Source organism: Rhinatrema bivittatum, chromosome 17 (genome assembly GCF_901001135.1).
Source record: "Rhinatrema bivittatum chromosome 17, aRhiBiv1.1, whole genome shotgun sequence".
Classification (NCBI taxonomy): Eukaryota; Metazoa; Chordata; class Amphibia; order Gymnophiona; family Rhinatrematidae; genus Rhinatrema; species Rhinatrema bivittatum.
The window spans coordinates 29,255,467-29,279,065 of record NC_042631.1 but is presented as its reverse complement, the minus strand read 5'-3'; the positions used below and the strand labels follow the sequence as shown (position 1 = coordinate 29,279,065).

The following is a 23,599-nucleotide window of genomic DNA, read 5'->3' as shown; positions in this document are numbered from 1 at the left end:
ATTATGGACCCAAAAAATGTAGAACTATTTACTCCTTACCTGGCAGTTCCCTCTCGCTTCTTTGGGCTTTCAGAACTGGCTTCTACTGGGTTACGGAACCATGAGCCTACACATGCAACTACCTAGGGATTTTTTCCCCTCTAATTTGGATATCTTTCTCCCAACTCACTTAGCCAATTTACTGTTGCAACAGCCCGCAGCTGAGGAGCATGCACTAGGGCTCCCTGCAATCATGAGCCCTAACCATGGCCACTAGATGCTGCAGTTGCAAGATATCTGCGAGCCATTCCTCCTCCCCTCCCCGGGGCTGTGAACATGACTTTTGCAGCATCCTCAGGCCTGGCTGAATTGAACCCAGATCTGGGTCAGCTCCTCCCCACAAAATAATTTTTATGAACGAGATTAAATTATCCATCAGATACAAATATTTAGTAATATAATAGCGCACATCAAAGGCTGCAGTACAGCAGGCCCATCGTTTCCACGGAACACGGGAATCTCACCCGAAACCTGGTTCTCTTGCATCACACTGTGCTGTACTGCCATCAGGCCACAAGGTTATTTTATCTTTTCAGAGGAGGTCTAACCTCTTTCTAGGCTTTGGGGAAAAAAATGTGTGTAAAGGTTTTAGAGAAATGCCGACTCGCCTGCATATTTGGTGCATGTGGACCTGTGCACATATGCAGCAAAACCTTTTTGTGAAGGAGACTTCACAATACTCTTATGATCCCAGCCTGCTATGCAGCTTCCCCGACACCAGAGGTTCCAAAGGAGCTACACATGCTCTCACTCCAGCCATAGTCTCCATGGGCCCATGAGTCAGCGTGGCTTGGCCTGTTTAGCCCTGCCTTGATGTCTTGTCATCGAGTCCACTCCGCTCCCTGCTTGACCCTGTTCTATCTTGTCTTGCTCTGTGGCCTCCGGGCCTTACAGCTCTGCCTTGCCTAGTCCTGTGGTCTCTGGGCCTTACAGCTCTGCCTTGCCTAATCCTCTGGCCTCTGGGCCTTCCATTGCCTGGAACCTTGCTTTGTGGCCTATTCAGGCCTCCCCTCCGGGCCTTCTGAACTGCTGCTTTTGGGCATAAATATCTTTGCTATATAAGTATGAAATCAAATTTATCTGATGCTTTCCATGTATATAAAACAAATGATATGTTGAAATACCTTAATGTAGAATCATTTTCTTTAAAACAATGACTTAACTAACACTTTCAAAATCTCAATATTATTTGCATTAAACTTGCTCAGGCACACTTGGCTTGTAGTGCACAAATTTGAACTCCGCTTACAAAAACTGCACAAAAGAACATTTTTGCGCACGTAGCCTGCCAAAAATTAGAGGGAACATTGATCTGCACCTCTTTCCCCCCCCCCCCCCCCCTGCTGATATTCCTTCCCTTCAAAACAACATGCACAGTTTTAAGGATCCACAACTAAGTGTGTTGTTTTGAAGGGAAAGAATATCTGCAGGGGTTAGGTCGGACGTGGGGGGGAGGGAAGCAACAACGCACATAGTTTTGAGAATCCAAAACTGTCTGCAAGGTTGCATGGCCCCCACCTACATTTCCCGCCGGTAAAGCACTTTCACCTGCCTACAGGGTGAGCGATTTTCAGACCCCCAGGTAAACAGCTTTTGAAAATTGCAATCCCCCTATGGCAAACTGTTTTGAGTATGGCAGTATGGAGGCGGACACAGCACCTGTGTATATCCTGCTGAGTTCTCTGTAACGCCGTAACCGCTGCTTGGATTTCCTTCAGCTCCATTGTTCCTTTGCAGCACTGAAAACAGGGGCCACCGAAACCTACCACAAATCAAAAATACCGTCAGAACTCCGATTATACTATGTGCCATCCAGTGACGTTAGACAAGGAATAAATCCCAGCAGTCTGTTCTTCCTTCCAGCCTCTCAGTTTTTTGGGCAACAAAGGTCACGCTACTACCTTTGCTGGAAATCTGTCCCAGTTGTCCGCTGCCCCCACCCTCACATTCCTTTTCAGCCTCTCTCCCTTCAAATTCATACGATGATCCCCCTTGGCCTTCAGCTTCTTGCTCTGCCTTCTGGTTCTTTATTAATGGCTGCTAGACATTTGTTTTCATAATATCCCCCCCCTCTTCATTCTGTCTTCCAGAGAGCACATCTTTACCTCCTTCACTCTCTTTATTTATGGATTGCAGTGCAGGCCACGCACCATTTTTTGATGGCCCTCCTTCAGGAAAATGAAGGACGGGGATTGCACTCTTCCCTAGATAAGAGAGGCTGGGACTTCAGATACAAATAGCCAAAGCCTTTATTGTATCCTTTTGATTACTGATGGTCAGTTCAGGTTGCTCAAGGTAAGTTGCTATGAACGGCCTTTGCAGTTTTCCGCAGTTGCGGCTGCCAGATACTCTTCAGAGTGAGCCAACCACTGGAGCATTACGTGAGTTTAGCTAGGAGGAGATAAAAGGCTTGTTTCACCGTGCTAAGGTCTGCAGCTGACAAGAAAGGGCATCATTTCCAAATATGTTAGAGATTGAAAAAGCCACTGGGAACTATTATGCTGACCTCGGCACTTGGGCTCTGTGCTTAGTCGAAGTCAATCTATAAGTCATGAGCTGTAAAGGACTATGGTATCAGCCAGTAGGACCCTCTACCCCCCATCAGTTTGTCCATTTTTTCTGAACTGAACTGGCACCAACTCTCTTACACCCAGTCTATAGCATCAGTAGGAGAACATGACGGCAAGAGACAGTGATTGTCCGTATGACAAGACCCAGAAGGCTGCATCGCTAACATGTGGATACTATTGTTCTATAATAATGCACATAATTGTTCTCGTCTTGATCCCTTGCTCTGGGTCTTTCCTGAATTTATAATCTAACTCAATGCAAAGATGTGTACAAGGACGAGCTTGTCGTATTTCAGGCAGGCCTACAGGGAAATACTTTCATTTTCAGAAGTTGGTTGCTTTGTTGGGACTCTATGAAATTAATGCCAGGCATGGCTTCTGCAGCTCGGAAGTAAGTTCTGAAAGTACAAATTGGTACCTACAGCTGCAGTGTGAGATTTTACCATCTCCAGATGTTGGAAGTAAGCTCAGGCTCTCGGAGCAGGTACCTGTTGTTCTTATTGGTGTGGTGCTGAATAGGTAAAACCAGGCAGGAAGAAGAGCGGGCATGCAATAAATTCAGAAATTAAAGCAGGAGAAAGAATGCCCATGCATGAGTAGGGGAATGCTTGCCATCGTCATCGGAGAGGTCCTGCCCAGGCTCTGGGGTGGAACAGCTGCTTTCAGTGTTCTGGCTGCAGCTGGACGGCTGGTCACTGCTTTTCCTCTGCCTACAGTCTCTCGCTTGCCTCTGTGTGGGAGAATTATTGAGAAGACACAGTTTGACTGGGGTCCACAGTAAGATGTCAGATCATTACACAAACGCGAGGACAGAGGTCTTGAAGTGCGGCTCTGACAGAGGCGTTACTGTACAGATAGGGGAAAATTAAAAACGGCACATCGCCTCTGGGCACCAAGCTGATCCCCAAATCCTGGCCCTTTATTAACAAGTCATTCAGCTTCATTCGGATAAATTGAAATGTTCCCTCAGGAGAGGAGAGGGGGAACAGTGTTAAAATGTAGAACCAAAGAACCACAGAAGGGGTAATGCAAGCTTTCACTCAAGCAGCAATATTTTCTTTTTCTTATAAATTATTTTAAAAAGAGACTGCCACGAGAGGTTCTCAGCAGGGGTTCAGTTCATGTCAACATTTATTTTTCATTGAAGAGAGAGGGTGAGAAATAACCGTTTTACAAAGCCTGCACTTTTGCCATTACATGTCAGGGTTCTTATTCCCACTCTCATCCAGAGATAGTAACCTCTGAATGAGCGCAAATTTGTTTACTTCCAAAATCTAATATTGAAATTTGAACTCTGGTTCCCTCGCACTTGGTAACCACCAAGTGTTAGACCTGCCCAAAAGGGTTCTCCCATTGACCTCACATCTCCAAATTTCCCAAGCCATGTAGACGGCTGACTGTCTGAAGGGTTGGGGCCTGTAGCATTTTAATATGCAACCAGAAGGTATAATTCGGAAGTAGAGGTATATTACAATCCTTAATATGCACAACATAAATATATATATAGAAGGGAATTACATGTAAAACAAATAGAAATCAATTTATCAACATTTTATCCTTTGATACTTAGGATATTGGTCAGATTGACCAATATCCTAAGTATCAAAGGGCTATACAAATAAGATCCTTAGATAACACCGGATGGTGAATCTTACAAAACAATCTGATGGGCCGCAAGTGATCGAGAAGACCGGACGGCTTGGTTGCACCGAGCACGTCGTCTAAGGCTTGCTGATGCGGTCCCGTTTCACATACAAAAATTTTACATAAATAAATTTTACAGTAGATGGTGAAGAGTTTTCTTTGGAGAGATTTTTGGCGATACCTTTTGTTGTGAATGATTTCATAATCATGCCAGGAGGAGAAGAAGGGGTAAAGACACAAGTGGCCGCTGTGTCGGGGCACTCGGCCACGTCCCCGAGCCAACACCATGCCCCCTGGCCACGCCCCCAAACCGCCCCTTTTTGCAGCCCTGGGACATACGCGTGTCCCGGGACTTGCTCGGCGCGCGCAGGGGCAGATTTCCTCAGGTTACGCGTGTAGCCTTTGAAAATCTGCCCATATGAGTTTATTTTTGTGTCCTTCTAGTTAAATACATATTTATGTTTCACTATGTCGCCCCCTCTCTGGTGGCTCCCTAATCTCTGTGAACTGCTCTCTCTAATACGATCCCAGCTCTTGTCTGAAGCCCACAGGGGAAAAGCAGAGAAAAGGAGAATGTCAAAGAAAGAGTGTAGAGGCAATGCACTTCTTTCTCAGCTGTTTTTCCTTCGCATTTTAACAACTCAAAAGAGCCGAGTCATGGGCAGCTCCACTGTGCATACTGGGCTCACAGGAGGGCAGTCGGCGTACGCACCAGGGTCCTCACCTTATTCTGCGCACCCTCTCTGTTTGTACGCATTGCTTTGCGAGACGGTATTCTGCTGGTCGAGCGTCTCTCTACGGTTTGAAGTACCCCATCCTTCTCAAATTCGGCAATGTCAGCCAATATGTTCCAGGGCCTCGTGCTGGGGAGGAAATGATTGGAAAGGTATGCTCGGTTTGTGTTTTGTTTTTTTGTTGTTGTTGTTGTTCATAAAATGCACCAGGTTAATTCAAAACAAGCCAAGATATTCCAGAATTTTGGTGAATAAAAAAAAACCTTTTATATACTGGCAAAATTAGATTATAGTGAATAATTAGGAACCTTCGTTCTCAGTTTCTATTTTATTTTGCCTGGGAATTTCAATGTTAGAACAAAATATGTCCCTGGAAGAATGACTTTGACAAAACACACAAGAGAAAAATCAATGGAAAAGTAATTTTTTTTCAGTGATTCCTTTTTTTTTGTTCTAACATTGAAATTCCCAAGCAAAATAAAATAAAAGCTGAAAACAAAGGTCTCAATGAATGATACAGAAAAAGGAAAGGTAGATTGTTATTAGCAGAAATGGGCGCACAAGGACACAGTGATTTTATAAGATAAAGGGCGAATTTTAAAAGCCCTACACACGGCAAATCAGGGAGATACGCACGTGACCGGGACGTGTGCGGGCCACAGATTTTAAGAGGCCCGTAGCCACACGCATTGGAAACGTTTTTGAAAGAAGGGACGGGCTGGGGCAGCGCCATTAAGTCAGAGTCGCGCTCAAGCTTGCGCCGGGATCCGACGACCGTGTAACTTGCTGCTGGCTATGGACTGCGGGTAAAAACATTTTGGAGAGTCAGTGGGGTTTTAGGGGTTAGTAGAAGGGAGGCAGGTTAGGTAAGGGGTTCAGGAAGTCTGCTCCTTCACTGGGAGGGGAAAAAGAGAAATAGGCCGTAATGTGTCGCCACGCATCTACTAAATTCCCCCCACTTGCTCGTGCGTGACAGCATTCGTGCGTGTCGATATAAAAATCGAGCACGCGGGTAGCAGATTTTATAACATGCGCGCACATACGCGGACATTTCATAAAATTATTGCGTCCATGTGTGCGCACCTGCATGCAACTATTAAAATCTACCTTTATGTGTGTATATGCACGCGTTAGAAAATAGTCTATATGTGCGTACGTGTGCGCATAGTTTTATATTGATGCGCATGTGTATGCAAGTGCCGCCTCGATTGTGCAAACGGGGAGGAATAGTAGCAACGCATGCCAACGCATTAGCTCTTTTTCCCAGTTTGCACCAGTAAAGGAGAGGACTTTCTAATCCCCCTAGCTAACTTGCCTCCCTTTTACCCTATCAGCCCGTAGCCTTAAAACTCCGTTGACTTGCCTTGTTTTTTTTGTTACATGACAGAAGTAAAGTTATGCGGTAGAGCACCCTAGAGGAACTTGTGTGCTGACTTCATTTTACGGACTCGGCTTGCCCATGCCCCGCTTTTGGTTTATATGATTTGTGCACGTAGTTGGAGATACGTGCATACCCGTGCGGGTTTTAAAATTGGCGCGGTGCACGCCGCACCGAGTCTCGCTCATATCTCCAACCGGCATGCCTAGGGGATTTTAAAATCTACCAGTTAATGAGCTTAGTGGTTACAAAACTGTTTTACCGATTGTCAGGCTGGTGCTGCACAATGAAAAGTCTTGCGTATGCTAAAGGAAGCAGAGTTTCCAGTCGGTGCAGAAGGTGGTGAGAGGAAGCAGGCTAACTGTACAAAGGACAGCACAAAATACAAACAAATATGCCCAGGCTAGATGCATGCTAAATATATATGCACAGACAAGGAGTGCTTATTAATCAATTCAGGGCAACATTCTGCGCTGGCCCACTTACTCTTCGTATTTGTAATGCCATTCATTTGCAGACACGTTGTACGTGAACAGCTGAGGGCTCCACTCCGTGCCATTTTCTTTTCTTTCCCTTGTAGCATTTCTCTGAGCCTCTTCTAGCACAAACTTCTCCTCTGTTGCCTTATGCTGGTCCCCTTCGTTTATTGCACTGGTGACATGCTGCCAAAGCCTGCAACGGAAGAAGAGATGCCGACGAGCAATTGAGAAGGTGGACATGGCCAAGTCAGAGCTTCACCGACGCTGCCAGGATGGCACACGCCGCCTTCCAAAGCTTACGCAGGCCTGACCAGCTTAGGTTATGGAATAAAGAAGGGTAACTGGCATGCATGCAACCATAGGCCAAATAGCATGACGCCTTTCCCTGCTAGCAGATTTTACTGGAAGAGAGAGATTGGTTTTCCTGTTCTTTTTCTGCACATTTCTGAGTGTGGAGGGTTAGGTGATCATGGCCCCTGTGGCTTTTCTTCGGCAGGAAACAATATCATTTCATCTTCTGATGTTCCCCTAACAAAGGACCAGCCAGGCCTGACCCCGCTTCGCTTTTAAGATCTAAACAGTTCAGGCTTCCCCAGTGTTTCCAGTAGCCGCCTACCTTTCTGACTCAAACTCCGTTTGCTCTTCAAAGAGCACAATGTGGCGCTTTAGCCTCTGCTTGCGAATCTCATTGGTGGGGCTCCAGAAAATGTCCCGGGTCCCGCTTTTCAAGTCGTTCATGTAGACTTCTCCATCCTGTGTGGCAAAATGAAATGGAGGGCTCAGTCATACGGGGCAGCAGGGCCTGTAATTCCGGGGGACACATTTAAAGACGCAGCATCCTACCAAACCTTGAATTTTTTTTTTTTTTTTTAATTTTATCTACATCTTATGAAACGTTGCTGTGACACGGGTAGGTAAAGGACTCCAGAAACTGAAAGTCACTCTGAAAAATGATGCCTTGGGATTGTCTATATCAAGGGTCCCCAAATGCAGGCTTTGAGACCAGTTGAGTTTTCAGGATTTCCACAATGAATATGTATGAGGTTTATTTGTATACAATGGAGGCAGTACATGCAAATAGATCCCATGCAGACTCGTTGTGGAAATCCTGACCCCCGAGAATGGATTTTGAGACTCCTGGTCTATATGATATCTATATAGCAAACTACTTAATAACAACATTTACGTATCTAGTTTGCTTCACAAAATGGATTTAGGTGCTTAGAATAATTCTTAACGAGGTCCATATTCAGACACAGTCAAGATAGCAAAGTTAACTGAATAAGCATATCCAGCTAACTTTGGGGACATATTCAACAGTGAGCAACACGACTGAATATAGCCGGCTATCTTAATTACTTAGCTGGCTGACTTTAGGACAGCTCTTTGGCCTGACCAGACTTAGGGGGTCATTTATCAAAATGCTATATGGCAAAAAACGCCTTTAACGCATGCAAAAACACCATAACTTTTGGTGCGATGCAAATGAGAAAAAGGGGAGGATATTGGGGTGGGGTTGTGATGTTTTTTGCACATGCTGTTTTAAGCTCCTGGAGAGCCAGCCACAAGCTATCAGGACCCTGGGGGGGAAGAAAGAGAGAGAGAGAGAGATTGATTGATTGATGTTACCCAGGTAGAGAGTCCATCAAGCTAGGTTGAGGGAACATTGCACAAATCTCATCTTTGAGTGAGTTTCCTCACTCTGAAGGTCATCAAATCTTCACAAGAGAGCACTGTTCTGTTCGTAAGTCTCACTTTGAATGTCAAAGTGGCCACTAACCCCTACACTAATACCTAAACCCCACCTCGAGTGACTAGGTGGGCCTCCCATAGAGATAAATACCTATCCAGTGTGAGGGCAGTATGGCTAGGTGCTCTCTCTCTCAGATAGCACTTTGCATAGGTATTAGTGCAAATTGCAATAAACTGCCTATTACCATAAAGCACACCCCTGTTCCTATTACATGCAATATTTAGTGCATTTTGATAAATCCAGGCCTTAGCTGGCTAAGTCATCCGGCTAACTCTAAATATCGGAGTTAGCCGGTTAACTTAGCAGGCTAACTCAACTCTTCCCAATTATGTCCCTGGATTGCCCCTAACTTATCCGGCTAAATTCTAGCCTCCTAACATTAGCTGGCTAGAATTTAGCCGAATAAGGGCTGAATGTAGCCAGATAAGTAATTTAGATGGATAACTATTATATTATCTGTCTAAATGGCTTTTGAATATGGACCTGAAAGTGACAATCAGGCAACGACAATTATATTTCTGCAAGAATCAGGTCCAGAAAGAATTATCTTGATTTTTGTATTCCTGTGCATTAGTTTATAGTACTGAAAGGCCACTAGTTCTGCCATTTTGTAGATGGAATATACAATAATTTGGCATAAGTACGCCTGAAAGTGCATCTCTCTCTCTTTCTTGTACCGAAGGGGGTTCCTCACAATCGCATCTTGGAAATGATCAATAGTATTATTTATTACCCAGTGTCCATCCAGGCTTGCTAGCACTTCATCTCCAGATTTAATCTTCCCAGAGATCTGATTAATACTGGCACTGCCACCAAAGAAAGGCTGTTTATAAACAAAGGAAAAAGAAAATAAAACTTGAAGTTGCAAAGTCAATATTTCATCAGCACATACCATTTATATACCCTTGGCAAGAACACTGCCAAAAATGAGCATGGCTTCTACAAGTCAAAATTATAGGCCAAAGGCTGATTTTCAAAAGCATTTATGTGCTTAAAATTGGGTTTTACATGTGTAAATTTACTTTACCTATGTAAGAAGGCTTTTGAAAATTGCTACAATATATGCCATTGAATTGTCAATAGGCTTTACACATGTTAAGTACACTTATTGCATGCAGGTAAATGGTTTTTGAAAATTGTTACGATAGTGTGTTACATTTACATGCGTAATTCCTTTGAAAATTCAACTATTAGTATTTAAGTCACTGAAAAGGTCGACCCTTAGAATGGAGGCTTTGTCAAAAATTCCAGCTCATCCAGCGATTAAAGTCGTGCACAGGAAGAGAAAAGCCTTTTCAGTGGTCAGAACATCTCTGTGGTCATCGGTACCTAGAGACTCTCTCTCTGTTAGGAAACATTGCACGGAAATAAAGGTAAACAAGAAAAGTCGATATCTTTTTTTTTTTTTATTGGGCTGACTTATAGCCTTGCCTTTTTTTCGTTAACCTTAATTTCCATGTATGCAGGTAGGTTAACAGTAATCACATGACTTTAGCAAACATTGTAAGGCCTGGGTTTTAGCCTTGGTTCTATCCAGAGAAGCTTATGCGATCGTACCAGGGTCTGCCTGGTTGTGTGCGTTTGTACCCTTCTAGCTCAGAAAAAGCTTCAGTTAGGGGCTCTCAAACTTTGAGGGCGCCGAGGGACTTAGGCAGGGATGGGACCTGTTCAGAAAGTACTCAGGGTGGCGAGTGGCATAGACATGCATGCTCGGGTGACATAGAAAAGAGGAGCTTTAGAATCTGTTGGCTTCTACTTGTTTAATCTTGGTTTTTCTTAGCTTATCTGCTTTGCATTTATTGTTTAATCTGTTGATTTCGTTACTGCTATATAGAGTAGTATGTCACAAATGATGCAATATTTTATGTTTTTATTGTCAAATTGTATTGTTCACTGTATTTGTTTTATTGTTTTTGGTGTAACAATTTATGTACTGCTATTGGTCCTAATATTGTGTGGGGGTTTTCTGACTTGTGCATGGTATATGGGTCTATTTGAATTTAGTTTTCTTTTCTAATCCACTCCGAGCTTGTTTTAGATGGATGGATAATAAATTGAAGTTATTCATCAATACACACAATGCCATTGGGGGAGCTTGCAATTCTTCTGTCTGTCTTTGTCACTGGTAAAAGTACTCTGAAAGATTTGTGCTGCTTCATCTGAAGCCTACGCACCATAGTCAGAGGAAAGGAATGTCAATCTTCCAGTATGAGGAAAAGGGCTAGAGCCATGGGCTGCAAACCAGCCTTCAATTCCCTTTTCCCCTACTGACATTCATTGTGCCCTTGAGCAAATTGCTTAATCTCCTGTTGCCTCAGGTACCCCACTTAGGGGCTGATGTAATAAGATGGGCGTTAAAATTGGGTACTGAAATTCAGCACATATGCTAAAAGAATTTTATAAACACCCGATGCAGTAAGCTAATGGCATCCTAATGCATCGAGAGTGAAAAAAATGCACACAAACCTGAAATGCTTAGCATGCATAAAAGCCTGATTTATGCAAATAAGCCATGTTTTTGTGCATAAAATGCTTTTGTGACATTCCTTTCATTCCATACTGTATACAGTATTTCCTAAACTGTAATTATACCTGGCCTACAGCAGATGGCGCTACAGAACACTACGAGAAGATCTTCAGAGGGAGAGTTGTGTTAGTCTGGTGTAGCAAAAATGACACGAGGCGGGTGGAGGATGTGGATGCTGTCCTCAAAAGCTCATGCCTCAATAAACTGGTTAGTCTATAAGGTGCCACCCATCCTCATGTCCTTTTTACTATGAGAAGAAACTACCAAAATGGACCATGTTGGCTTTTAGGCCAACACGGCACAGATCTGTACTGCACAACGAGATCCTCATGAAATTCAGTACTTTCCAGAACTGCAAGCTTATTTGATGATCTTGGAACGAGCCTGTGGAGCTTTACTTCCTTCCTACCCCTCTACAGCTGGTCCCTAAGAGCACACCTGGGCAGAGATAACAGGTGAAAACAAACCCTTTTCCAAGACCACCTTCTTTTGCACACATCTGCCCTGTTCTGGCAGAAGTCAAGATTTTCAGCATCGTTCTTTCCCAGAGAAGTGCAATCCAGATGTGGAAGTGATGATGGTAACAGATGACTCCTAGTGTCATATTTTAGACATGATTTAGTAGTTTAAGTTTGACCCACCCGGAATTAGTGCCAAAAATAATGGTGTAGGGCTTGTGAAAATTTGATGATCCTGAACAGGTCCCATCCCTGCCTAAGTCCCTCGGCGCCCCCTTTGCTTAATCTGCCAGAACAGATTAAGCAAAGGGAAGACCATGAAAGCACATTGATCTGAACCCCCCACTTTTCTGTTAACTGCAATGTCAAAACTGCTGGATTCTTAAAAATAATCCACCAGCTCTCTCTCCTCTCAGGGTACAAACACTTAAATATTGCAAAATCCATTGCATGATCAAGGAAAGAAAATCTGACTAGACACAACAGAAGCCATGAGTAATTCCACCAAAGGGCGGTGAACAGACCCCCAGCAGACATTTAAGAGCAAACTTTCCCCTTCACGTCAATAGCAAGACCCAGTGAAATCCAGACTGGAGACCCAGAATCAGTAAGCTAAACGCTGTACCTACTGACACAATTATTACCTTCAGTTTGAATTCCAGTTCAGTTATGTAATTGCTTTTTTCACATTCAATGGTAACTTTTCCACCAAGTTCCATCGTCATAGTGCCGTACAAAATTCCTAGAAGAAAATCATAAGCAAGCTGTGAAGCTGGCGACAGCATTGGGTTGCTCTTCAGATTCTGCAGGGCATCCTCTAAGGAGCTCGCTGGGATGCGAGCATGGTGACGTGGCTCCCCAGCTACGAAGGTCAGAGAAAGCTTTTCCATATGCAGAATGCAAATTTTGTAACCCAGGCAAACTAAGCCGCAATGGGGGTCACTTCCCCACAACGTACAGCTGAGGCTGTTCAATGTGTTTGGCATGAATAGCTCCTATAGGGGAAGTCACTGAATCTGCCATTATTTAAAATTGACAGTGTGAGGTCCTTGAGGGTAGAGGCTCTGTACTTAAGTGGGTACACAGACAGTGCTATATAGCTAATACGTATTCCTTTTATTACTTGGATGATTATTCCTTTGAAGCTCAGACTGAAGTTGTGGTAGGTTTCTGTTCAGGGATTTCTGGTTACGCTGCTGGAAGTTAAAACACAGGATAATAAAGCAACTTCTTCCCAGTAAGACCAGGCTGAGCACTGCTGTGCTGTCCGCCACACCATTCACAGAGTGAAGGAGAGCTCAGAGTGTGACACGCTCCAGTGGAAGCAAGATTTGGATTATCACTCTAGTGACTGCTCCCTAATCTTGGGTCAGCCTTGGGCTGCTTCTTACCTTTGCAGTGAGCATAGGGCATAGTAAGGATGTAATCCTCGCTCCTGCTTAGGAAAGTGAGTCTGGCTTTACCATCCAGTATTGCGGAGAGTGAGTTGCCTATAGTGATAAAAGAAAGGGAGAAGATATAATCCAACCTTTAACTGCTCATAATCCTGAATAAAAAAAGGCATAAACCATGCAACATCAATTATTCTGTTCATCCACAAATTGCATGAGAGCATTGCACAGACACAGTGGCTAATAACACTTTGCTGTAATTAGAGCAGCCAAAGCTTTCAGCATTTGCAGTTTTGCAATTTGCCTTCAAGTTTAACACTCTGAGACTAAATTCCATTAGAGAACTTCAAAGAGCTATATCTTCCTGGCTAAAATATTCCTTCCCACTGATCCCACCATATGATTAGGAAATTCAGTTCTAATTTTGAAAGAAGGTAAAAAGAGCAGATTTCTCTGTGCGAGCTTTGGTAAGCTTATAAAAGCAGGTGCAATTCTGAATAAAATTACTGCTGGCATTCCCAGATCAACAAATATAAACCTTCATCTGGGGTGCTCAGACTTTGGTGGCCATGTGAGGTTTCCTCATTTGCTACTCATTACTAGAGATAGGACCACTTTACATCATTACAACCTCAGCTGGAACATGGAACTCAGTTTTGATTGCATTCACCTTTGCAGGAGTTCAAAGTGCAGTAAATCTCGTACAGGGGATGGAGCAATGTTGTGGGCAGAAGAGACAAAAGGGATCCGCTAACACTACATTAGTACTGACGAAGGACAAGAGAAAGAGCTGGACAGGCTAGAACCAGAGGGCAGCTTCTATGCTTAACTCTGTGGAAACGCCTCATTTAGATCTGAGCATCATTTGTTCCGGATTCCATTTAAAAATACAGAATGCACAGCAATCCTATATTTTAGTCCCTAAAGATATCAAAGTTTCATGGTGACACAGAAGCTGATGGCAGAAAAAGGCCATCCCACCCATCCTATCTGCCCACTTATTCTTGTCCACACCGCCAAGGATACCTCCCGCTAGCCATCAAGCAAGTCTGCCTGTAAGAGATCTCACTGCTTGTCCAGGACGGTGTTGGTGTTCTACCATTTCAGAGGCTTGTGTGTCATTTCATTCAATTGCAGCGATCATGTGGGTTCCAGCACAGCCGTATAACCTGACCAGACAGACTACCCCTTGCAGAGGGAACCAAGTGAGGTTGGCAAAAATACCTTTGCCTCACTCTGCTGTAAGTGCCCCCCTGTTGCAATGTGCAGCGCTGTAGATAAGTCCTCTACCAACGACATATCAGTAGTAGTATTAATGATTTACGAAGGCTGTAGAAGACAACATCTACAAAGAGCTTTTCCATTAAAGCTTAAAAAGGAGCTCCTGGATTATGATAATTCATTTTTATAAAACAGCTTCAGCTTCTCTATAGAACTATTCTATGACTTTTGAGTCCTATCTGCTTTAGTGAGCTTCAGTTACTCCACAGAACACTGTATGAAAAAAAAAAATCAAAATGACCCTGCCAATGGGCTGATGGCACTGGACAATGTCTTCTCTATTTTTGGACCCTGTCTTGGAAGGCTCTTCTTGCATTTTACATTCCATCACAGTAAACCATTTCTATTTTCTTCTGCTTTGAGTGGCTCCTCTGTTTCATCCAAATCAAGTGTCTCTTTAAGGCCAGATGTTTCCTCCAGCTGTGGAAACAGGAGGAAGCAGGGTGGGACATTTTGTAACTACAGCAGGAGAAGCCCTCTGGCAGCTTCCATTAATCATGGATGATGAACTCTTAATCCTGGGCTGCTGGAAATGGGCCTTGCTTTCAGGATAAATCAGAATATGTAAATTAGCCAGTCACCGTACACAAATACAGACTATGACTGTCTATTGTGGATATCTAGAAAACCATGGCAGGTTTTTTTTGTGGCACGCAAGAACCAGAGTTCGTCATCTTTGATTTGGCTTCAAATAAAGCACCATTAGAAACAAGTGGCAAAACCCGACTAGTGAGTTTTCTTATAAACAGAAATCCAGTTGACACCGTTGATGATTTTAGAGCTAGATGTACTAAGTATTGCCCATGGATACAAAATGGGGAAAACCCTTTAGTACATCTGGATGCAAAGCCTTTGACGATAAAGATGATGATATATATAAAATAAATAAATAAATAAATAAATAAAAAAAATGATGAGTGCCAGGTGCTGAGAAGGCAGAGTTCTGGTAGCTGTCATCATCCTGGAGAAAAAGTGGATTCTTTGCAGGTTGTAACACCTTTTTATTGGACCATCTTCCTAAGAGTTATCCATAGATGATGTCTTGCATGAGTTTTGGAGACCACACGAGTCCCTTCTTTAAGGGCCGGATTTACTGAGCTTTTTTTTCCCTATAGACACAGAATGAAGAAAAGAGCCTTAGTAAAACAGGCCCCAAATGTCCATGTTCCGAAATGTGATGAAATTACCTGGGTGGCCTCAAAAGCTCATGGCTATCATCTCCAGATAATTCTTCAATTGGGCCACCAAGAGATATTACAGAGTCCAACAATATTGCCACAGTGATTTGATTTTGTGATAGGTTAAAAAGTGATGATTTCTCTACGTACTACCTGATCAGAGAAGACAAAGACGGGAATTGCTGTTCTAGATAAAATCATTAAATGGGCTCTCTTTTTTTCTTTCTAGATTGCTGTCATGCACACAGCTGGTGGGCAGGTGTATGCAAAAAGCAGGTCTGTCCCATATGCTTAGGCCTGATGTCTTTTAATACCGTAAAACTTGGATCTGGCCAGAACGCTGCCGCTAATGCAGAACCCATCCTTCCGATTGCTGACGTAAAAGGCAGACACTGGTGGATGATGAGATACCTGCAAGGAGAAGAGATGGATCACAAAATGGCATCTTTATCTTTTATTCAAATCTATGAATCGCCTCAGTGGGGCTAGGCGATGAACAAAGTAAAAACATACATAAATTTCTAAGCAGACATATGATAACTCTTTCCACGAAAAGCGAGGATATACAGGGGCCGAGAGGCAAAAGCATACAACAATACCAGAACCTAATAGAAGGCCTGCTTGAACAACCAGGTTTTTAATAGGGCTATTAGTTTCCTTAAATAAGTTCTGCCAATGTAAAGCTACTGCCTTTAGCGCTGCTGTACCCAGATGACAGTGTCCACCCAGATAATTACAGTGGACCACCGGGCCCAGCATAATGATGATTCATGCAAGAACTCATACTGATACAATGGTGATGTTCTGCTACTTGTAAACCAGAAGCTGATGCCAGGATCTGCAACCCAGGCCAAAACTGGATGTTTTACCCAGATTTGGGTGCAAACCGGTTGACTATCCTGGGACAATAGAAATCATGTGATTGCAGAGCCCAAACTGTGTGAACTGGTAACTATGATGTTCCATGCAGCTTAACTGCTGAGGACATAAATAAATCACAAAATGCTGTGTAACATATGTAATTGCCCAGATCCTCCATGCGCCCCCCCCCCCCCAAAAAAAAAGCTGCAGAAATCCAGCTACTCTATGGACACAGGAATCTTGGGAAAGACATGTTGTAGCCTCCAGTCACAGTTTGAACAACATCAAATCTATAAAATCATTAGCACAGGAAATCCTAGTTTTCTGTGGCTAAGGATTAATACTTGTCCTTGGCAGAAAAAATGTGCTGTTCTTTACATTTCATCATCACTCATTACAGAGGAGCCAGAGTGGTGCTGAGAACAGGAGATCATTATGAGCACAACTTATTGCTGAAATCTCAGATGCGGAATAAAATTACCTCTCATTATGAGGATAACATTATGCCCCTAGGCAGAGAGGCACTCTTCTTTACACATCAAAATATGTCCCATCAGCTCAGCAGACTTCAGTGGCATCACACTCTTAAAATGTCAAGATGACCCCTTTATTATAAATATGCAAGTAACTAAACTGCTCAGACTGCATAGTAGATCCTACCGAATGTATCTCAAGCTATAGCTCACGAGGGAAAGGGTGGTCTTTGCCCTTCATTGGATAAATTTGCTCCTCTCAAGCTAAGTTTCTTTCATTTTCCTGTCACAGTCATGTACAGAGCCAAGATCTAATATGCCTTGACCAGTGGCACATCCAAAGAGAGGATGGGGGCTTAAATTCTAAAAGCTAATATCTGGGTCCTCTACAAACATCACTTCTCCCAAGGTACAATGAAAACCCACAGGCTCAACCTTCATTTAACGTGGTAAACACTGAAGTTGCAGAAGAGAGTAGTTTACCTGTTCTGCTATGTAAAAAGTGTGACTGTGTGTCTGTGGGTGAAACCAACAGCAGCGAAATGTCTCTCCTAGGATGGGATTATACGGCTTTTTGAGTCCCTGTAGAAAAAAGAAATGTACTTAAAAGAAAAGAAAATCAATTGTTACAAGGAATAAAATGTGTAGACAAGGGATTAGAAGTTGTGATAAAGAGCTGGGAATGCTTTAAGTTCCATTCCCAGCTTTGATACACTCTCTGTGCATGCTTAGGCAAGTAATTTCAGCTTGCCATGTCACACTTTACCCAACTATGATTGCACAGTGAGTCCTGGTTAGATATAAGTCACTATCAATCTAAAATTATTATTAAAAAGAGGTACCCTTCCCCAAGTCACTATGAAATGATGGGTCTGATTTTGTCAGTAGAGGAACAAGATTCCCAAGTGCTTAGCCGTGCTAATTAATCTGTCCCACCATCTGAATTCACAGGCCCAATAGGATTTCTGCTCTAGTGGAATACAGAGAAGGCTACATCACATCCTCCTACAGTTCATGAATAAGTTGGTGACTCAGACTGCTATTTCTAGACTGCAGGATGAGGCACATGTTTTGAACAGCCCTTAAATGTTTTACTGAAATCATTTCTTAACAAGATTCTCCGTGTTGTCCAAAGTCATTGTTAATCCAGAATGCAATGCAACAGGCTGAGGAGGGGTGAAACATATGTAACCATGTCTACAAAGTAAAACTGGAATACTGTGCAATGCACTAAAGTTCATCCTGGAGCGTCCTTAGATCATTATAAACAAAGATAAACTTACAGTAAAACAGGATCTCAACTAAGGCGTGATCAACTTCGGAAATGTCAAATCTGAGCCAATCTAAACAAAACACTTTTAATATATGCCTCTTCCTGAAATAATGAGTCTAGACGTGTTGCCTGAGAATGGAAATGTTGACCTAGGTCAGTATGATGGCCCAGTGGCAGAAGACTCAGGGTTCAGTACCTGGAGGAGACTCTGTTCCTATTCCTAGGCCAGCAGGGCCTGGAGATGTTGTGCAAGCAACTCTTAACGGCTACTAAGGGAAGGAGTCACAACCATTATTCAAAAGTGACCCCTTGCTGTGTACTGTCTGGGTAATTGTCCCATTGATCTTGAAAATCAAAGTTGCCAGAAAGTGATCCCTCCTGAAGGCAACTGATAGATAATAACTCTTGGCACAATGGGAGCAGTAGGTGCAGGATGACCAGCTGGTTTCAGGTCCTTAGGACCTAATGAACAAGTTTTGGATTTTCAGTTCTCATTTCAACTCATTCTGGCAGCATTTTCACAAACTCTGAAATGGAAACTGAAAAACTCTAACTAACCTGCCTGTTCTCTATGAAGGGTTGCTGTTGCAATGATTAGGTTAGATGTGTAGAGGAATAAAATGTGGAAAATCTCTTGGCAACAATGAATGAATACTCACAGTGCCTTAATTCAGTTTAGGCTGGTTCTTATTGAGCTGGAAGTCCAAAAAGAGCAGGACAAAGCTGTCAAGCTAAAAGAGAGTGGGCTCGAAGGGGCATTTAGTTATTGTCAATGACTAAAATAACTGGGTCTACCAAGAGTGGTTAATATATTGTTCTGTATGGCTCCTCTACAGGAGATGCACTTTCTCCTTCATTTTGCAAGCCCATGGGCTGGATGGACGGACAATAAATCCAGCAAACAAATTCTTTGATATTTCTGCTCTTGCTCACCTTTTTTTTTAAAACAAAATTTCCCCTCCTTAATAGATGCCAGCTCTATGGGTGCAGAGAAGGGTAATTTGTATTGAGTTTAGCACCCCCTCTATCATTCTGAAAAGTTGGCTCCTATGTTCTCCTTTGCTTTTGTGCACACTAATGCATGCAAGAATTCAAATTTTATGCCAGAACAATTATAAGAAATGTAAGAGTTAATACAAAACAAGGCTGAGGTTACGTAACATTAATGATGCTAATGAAAGCATATGAACACTTTTTCCATAATGTTTAATTGGTTAATCCCCAATATCTCACCCTGGGCTTCTTATAAAATCCAGACAGATACCATCTCAAAACTCGCTTCATTCGACAGTATGCATCATCTTCTAATGCAGCCCTGACAAGGAAACATACAACACAATTAAAAAGAAAAATGTTTGTGTGTACATGGACACTTGGTAGCATGCACCCTAGTTTGAAACATCTGAGCAGTTGCACCCATCATCAAGACTTCAATTCTAGCTGCTGCTAAAGACTTACTAGTTGGCACTTTATAGACCAAGCAAAGAGCAAAATAGGCGAAAGTCCAACCCTCAAAGACAAAGGATCAATGTAAGGGAGAAGGACACAAAAGTTTAGCAATGTCCATAGAGTTCAAGTACAAGATTTTATTATATTGTGTACAAGCAAGCAGAAAGCTCATTTGTCAGAATGACTTTTTTAGGCCTCAGTGTGAGTGCAAGATAAAACCATGTTTGCTGTGCAGCAACTGTATTTGATTAAACTGAGAGATGAGCATGACTCAGTTTAATAATCCTCAAACTGCAAGGTTTTTGTGACTTTCTGATAGCTGCGAAAATAATGTCGCTGAATTCAGGGAAGGTGAACAAGGTGGGTATGAGAATTTTAGGATGATACAGCTGAATTCTATGGAGGTGAATGACAGCATGACATGGGTAGGAGAGTGACTCCTTCCCATTATGTTCACGGGCAGTTGGGAGGTATATGAATAGGGTGACTATACAGCTCCATGGCAAAAGGGCTAGGCTAAGCCAATCTTGGTTTTACTTCACTGCCTGAATGAAGATGCAGGTCTGATTTCTCTAAGCAAAGTATTGTGGTTGCTACATTAGTCCACTTGGATATGTAGAAATACGGGTCAGCAAGGAAAACAGGAGTACATCCCCAAAACAACATAGTAAATATCAGCAGAAAAAGACTAAAGTGGTCCATCCAGTCTGCGCAGCAGGTTTTTTTCCCCCCCTAATAGTAACTGCCGCTCCGTGCAGGTTACCCATGCATGCAATGGGGGAAAGCCAGGACTGGTTCAGCCTGGCATCCTTTCCATGGAGCTACATACTCACCCTACATATATACAACTGTCTTCATAACATCTGTGTGCCCTTTTCAGGATTTACAGCACAACAGATTGTTTTCCATTTCCCTTGTCAAAACCTGTCAGAAGCAGGAAAGAAAGGGCGTGCATCGCAGGTTCCTTTGTAGGCTTGCACACATCACGCTTTTGCAAGTGAAGCCTAAATGTCTGTAATGTCTGTAATGTAGCCAGACATGCATACTGTCTGGCTACATTTAGAAAGCAAAGTCGAATGCTAGGCAGAAGCTTTTAGGGTCCACAACAGCTTCTGAAGCTTCTCTGTGGTTCCTGCTTTCCTGCAATCATGTTAATAATCAGGTAAAGTTGCTAGTTACAACTGGCAATGGTAGTGCAGCATGCGCTGGGACACAGAAGTCAAGCTGGTTCTATTGGGAGCTGACGTTTTGTCCATCAGTCTCGCGCGACCCCTTTTCACAAGGCCAGCTTACTGGATCATGCATTTTCCCAAGCTCTGAAGTGCTTCTTCAGAGAGCAGACTGTCACTGTTCATTAAGAAGATAAAGGTTCAAAGCCATTTACCTGGGAAAACTGGCCTCTCCCAATCCAGCTCAAAGTCCACCTGAGCTTCCACAGCATGCACACGTTTAAGCGGACTGGAGGGAGGCGTTCCTGGAGGGAGGGGCGTGTTTAGGGGCGGGGCTGGGAAACAACGCACATGGGTTGGATTTTCAAAGCTGCACGTGTTGTTTTCAGGCACAGCTCTGTAGGTCCTTTGTATCTGTGGTCAATATTCAAAGGGGGGGAGGGAAGGGCATGCGTGTTTTCCCTCTGAATCTTAGGTCCACAGGCACAAAGGACCCACCCGGTCAGGCTGCTTGAAATTGCCCCCCCCCTTAGTGGGTAAATATTAGACAAAGTAGGGATTTTTTTTGACATTCACTTTTGGGTGGAGGGAGGGTGGTCACGACTTCCCCGAGGGAAGGTCGATGTGCTGTTGGTCCTATCTCAGCTTGAGAAAAGACAACCTTGAGCTTTTCAATCTATTTTGCTGTGTTGTTGTTGAATGTGTGAAAAGCTGTTTTTTTCTTTTTTACATGGGAAACTGGAATGCATGACTGAAAACAAATATCACAGAATGGAAAGATGGCGGTAACTCAATGGCCTTCTGTTGATGAAATAACTCTTCTTATTGGTGACCTGATTGAAGGAATATTCATCAGGTTTGACTTATGTTATTATAGCTTAAAGGCTCCTGGGCATTTCTGTTAGGAAGCCTCTATGGCTAGAGATTTATGACAACATTATGAAAGCAGATACCTTCTGTAGAAAATGGGAAGACGCAGGAGTAAACAACAAATAGAAAAGAGTGGAAGGCAGGTGTCCTTTCCTGTTGAAAATTATGTTTTACAACTGCTAATGTGCGCGCAAAGTTTTCCCAAGAAACAATACACGCAAACCTTAGAAAAACACGTACCTGCATGCAAACCCCTGTCCATTCCCAACCCCAGGGAACACTTCCTCATACTACGTGTAAAAGAATATGCATAGTTTTTGCAGGCATATGGGGGTCGGGCAATTTTTTTGAAAACGCCCATTTTCGCAAATAAAACCTTATTTTTTTACCAACAGAAATGGCTTTGAAAGCTGCTCTCTTTGAGGATAATTTTGAAAGCAATCTTGTAATGCTAAAAACGAATTAAGAAGCTTAGATCGCCTTTATGAGAATTACCCTCTTGGTTGAAAAGCGCGTGCAGGCTGCGTATGTTGTAGCCAGAGCATGGGGGAGGTGTTTCCAGAGGGAGAGGGAAACCGATGCATGCACACTTGACGTGTAAAAAGTACACCTGCTAGTTTGCTCCTCTTGGCCGCTCACAGAACAGCAGGTGGAAAGCATGGGCAGTGGTTTTGGCGCACACACACATTCTGCCCGCCTTCAGAGACAAACTACCACACTGCAGGCTATTTGAAAGTTGCCTCCACGATGCTTCCTCTTTAAGAGCTAGAAGAGAGCCGATGCTGCCTTGCATGTATCAGAGGAATCTGGACAAGGGTCGGCTTTAGGAGGCCTGCATTATGCTTACTGGGACAGCAGGTCAGCGTGGTAGTAGTAGTCGGAAAGTTTGTTGAGGAAAGACCGTGGCTCCAGGATAAACGTGGGCAGTACCACGCGGGACAAGTCCATGCCTGGCCTCAGCTGTTTCAACAGGGTCCACATCAGGCTTTTGTTTTCCTCGGAAACGGTCTCCGTCTGTGATGCTTCGCCAGTCTGAAAGTACAGCAGAGATTTAACCAATCAGGGTGGCAATACATCAAAACTGTGCACACTGTGCCATGCATACCTAGACCCTTATACCTGGGTGATTCAGCTAGACAGCAGTGCTCCTAGGTGCGTGCATATTTCAAAAACAGTGCCTTGGGAAATAGAATGCTTGGAAGGAGCGGGTTCTGACACTTTTGAATGGATTACACTGTAATTATCCAGTGATGACTTATAAGTTTACAAAACCAGTTAGGTCCTTTCCTCAGCTCTGCAGGAGTGAGATCTTTTTCAGCTGTCCCCCTGCAGCTATTGCCCTGGACGCCTGCCCAGACTGATGCCTTCCTAGCCCCAGGCCTTGTTGGTGGCTCCGCCCTCTTCATGATGTCATCTGCAGCAGACCTGAAAATCTGCTTGATTTTCAGGATATCCACAATGAATATGCATGAGATATACTTGCATGCATTGCTTCTATTCTGTGCAAATATATCTCATGCATGTTCATTTTGCATATTCTGAAAACCAGATCGGTTTGTGGCACTCAAGGACTGGCGTTGCCTACCCCAGGATAGTGTATGGATTCTCTGTTTATGGAGTGAAGAGATTAGGTTTGGTAGTTAGATGGGCAGATGTGGGATGGGGATTTGGTAGTTTAGTATATTCATTTTGTTGCAGGTGTGGACCTTTGAACTGAGGTGGAGTTGGTGCAACCTGTAGGTCCCTACCATTGGCTGGTGGAACCGGGAGAGGCAGAGGCCCAACTTGAGCTTCACCTATACCAGTCCTCATTCCCCCTTAGATTGAGCCCTCAGCCCAGTCTTAGTAGGGGCCTCTGCTGACCAACTGGAGATCCGGTCATATTACAGGCCAGGGTCCGGTAATCAGAGAGCAGGCAGTGGGGTCAGAGGCAGGCAGAATTCAAGCAGAATCCAAGGCAAGCAGAAGTCAGAACTGGAGATCTGTCCAAGAGGAGGAGGGATGGAAAGGCAGACAGGGAGGTGAGGAACAGCTCAGTTGGGCAGACAAGACAACAGATGACACTGAACAGC

The 23,599-nt window shown here is 43.5% G+C and overlaps 1 protein-coding gene across 4 annotated transcripts in view; it reads right to left on the bottom strand.

The window, feature by feature from the left end:
• The window catches only part of OSBPL5 (oxysterol binding protein like 5), a 203,714-nt gene that overhangs the window by 4,919 nt on the left and 175,196 nt on the right, over positions 1-23,599 (bottom strand). For all 4 annotated transcript variants that reach the window (XM_029582113.1, XM_029582114.1, XM_029582115.1 and 1 more), the window contains 12 exons: positions 22,375-22,559; positions 19,273-19,354; positions 17,250-17,348; positions 15,747-15,843; positions 12,974-13,072; positions 12,227-12,324; positions 9,331-9,420; positions 7,461-7,597; positions 6,852-7,037; positions 4,978-5,116; positions 3,222-3,339; positions 1,699-1,801 (listed from right to left, as the gene is read on the bottom strand). In XM_029582113.1, coding sequence (XP_029437973.1) covers positions 1,699-1,801; positions 3,222-3,339; positions 4,978-5,116; positions 6,852-7,037; positions 7,461-7,597; positions 9,331-9,420; positions 12,227-12,324; positions 12,974-13,072; positions 15,747-15,843; positions 17,250-17,348; positions 19,273-19,354; positions 22,375-22,559 — 1,433 coding nt within the window. The remainder of the gene's footprint in view (positions 1-1,698; positions 1,802-3,221; positions 3,340-4,977; positions 5,117-6,851; positions 7,038-7,460; positions 7,598-9,330; positions 9,421-12,226; positions 12,325-12,973; positions 13,073-15,746; positions 15,844-17,249; positions 17,349-19,272; positions 19,355-22,374; positions 22,560-23,599) is intronic.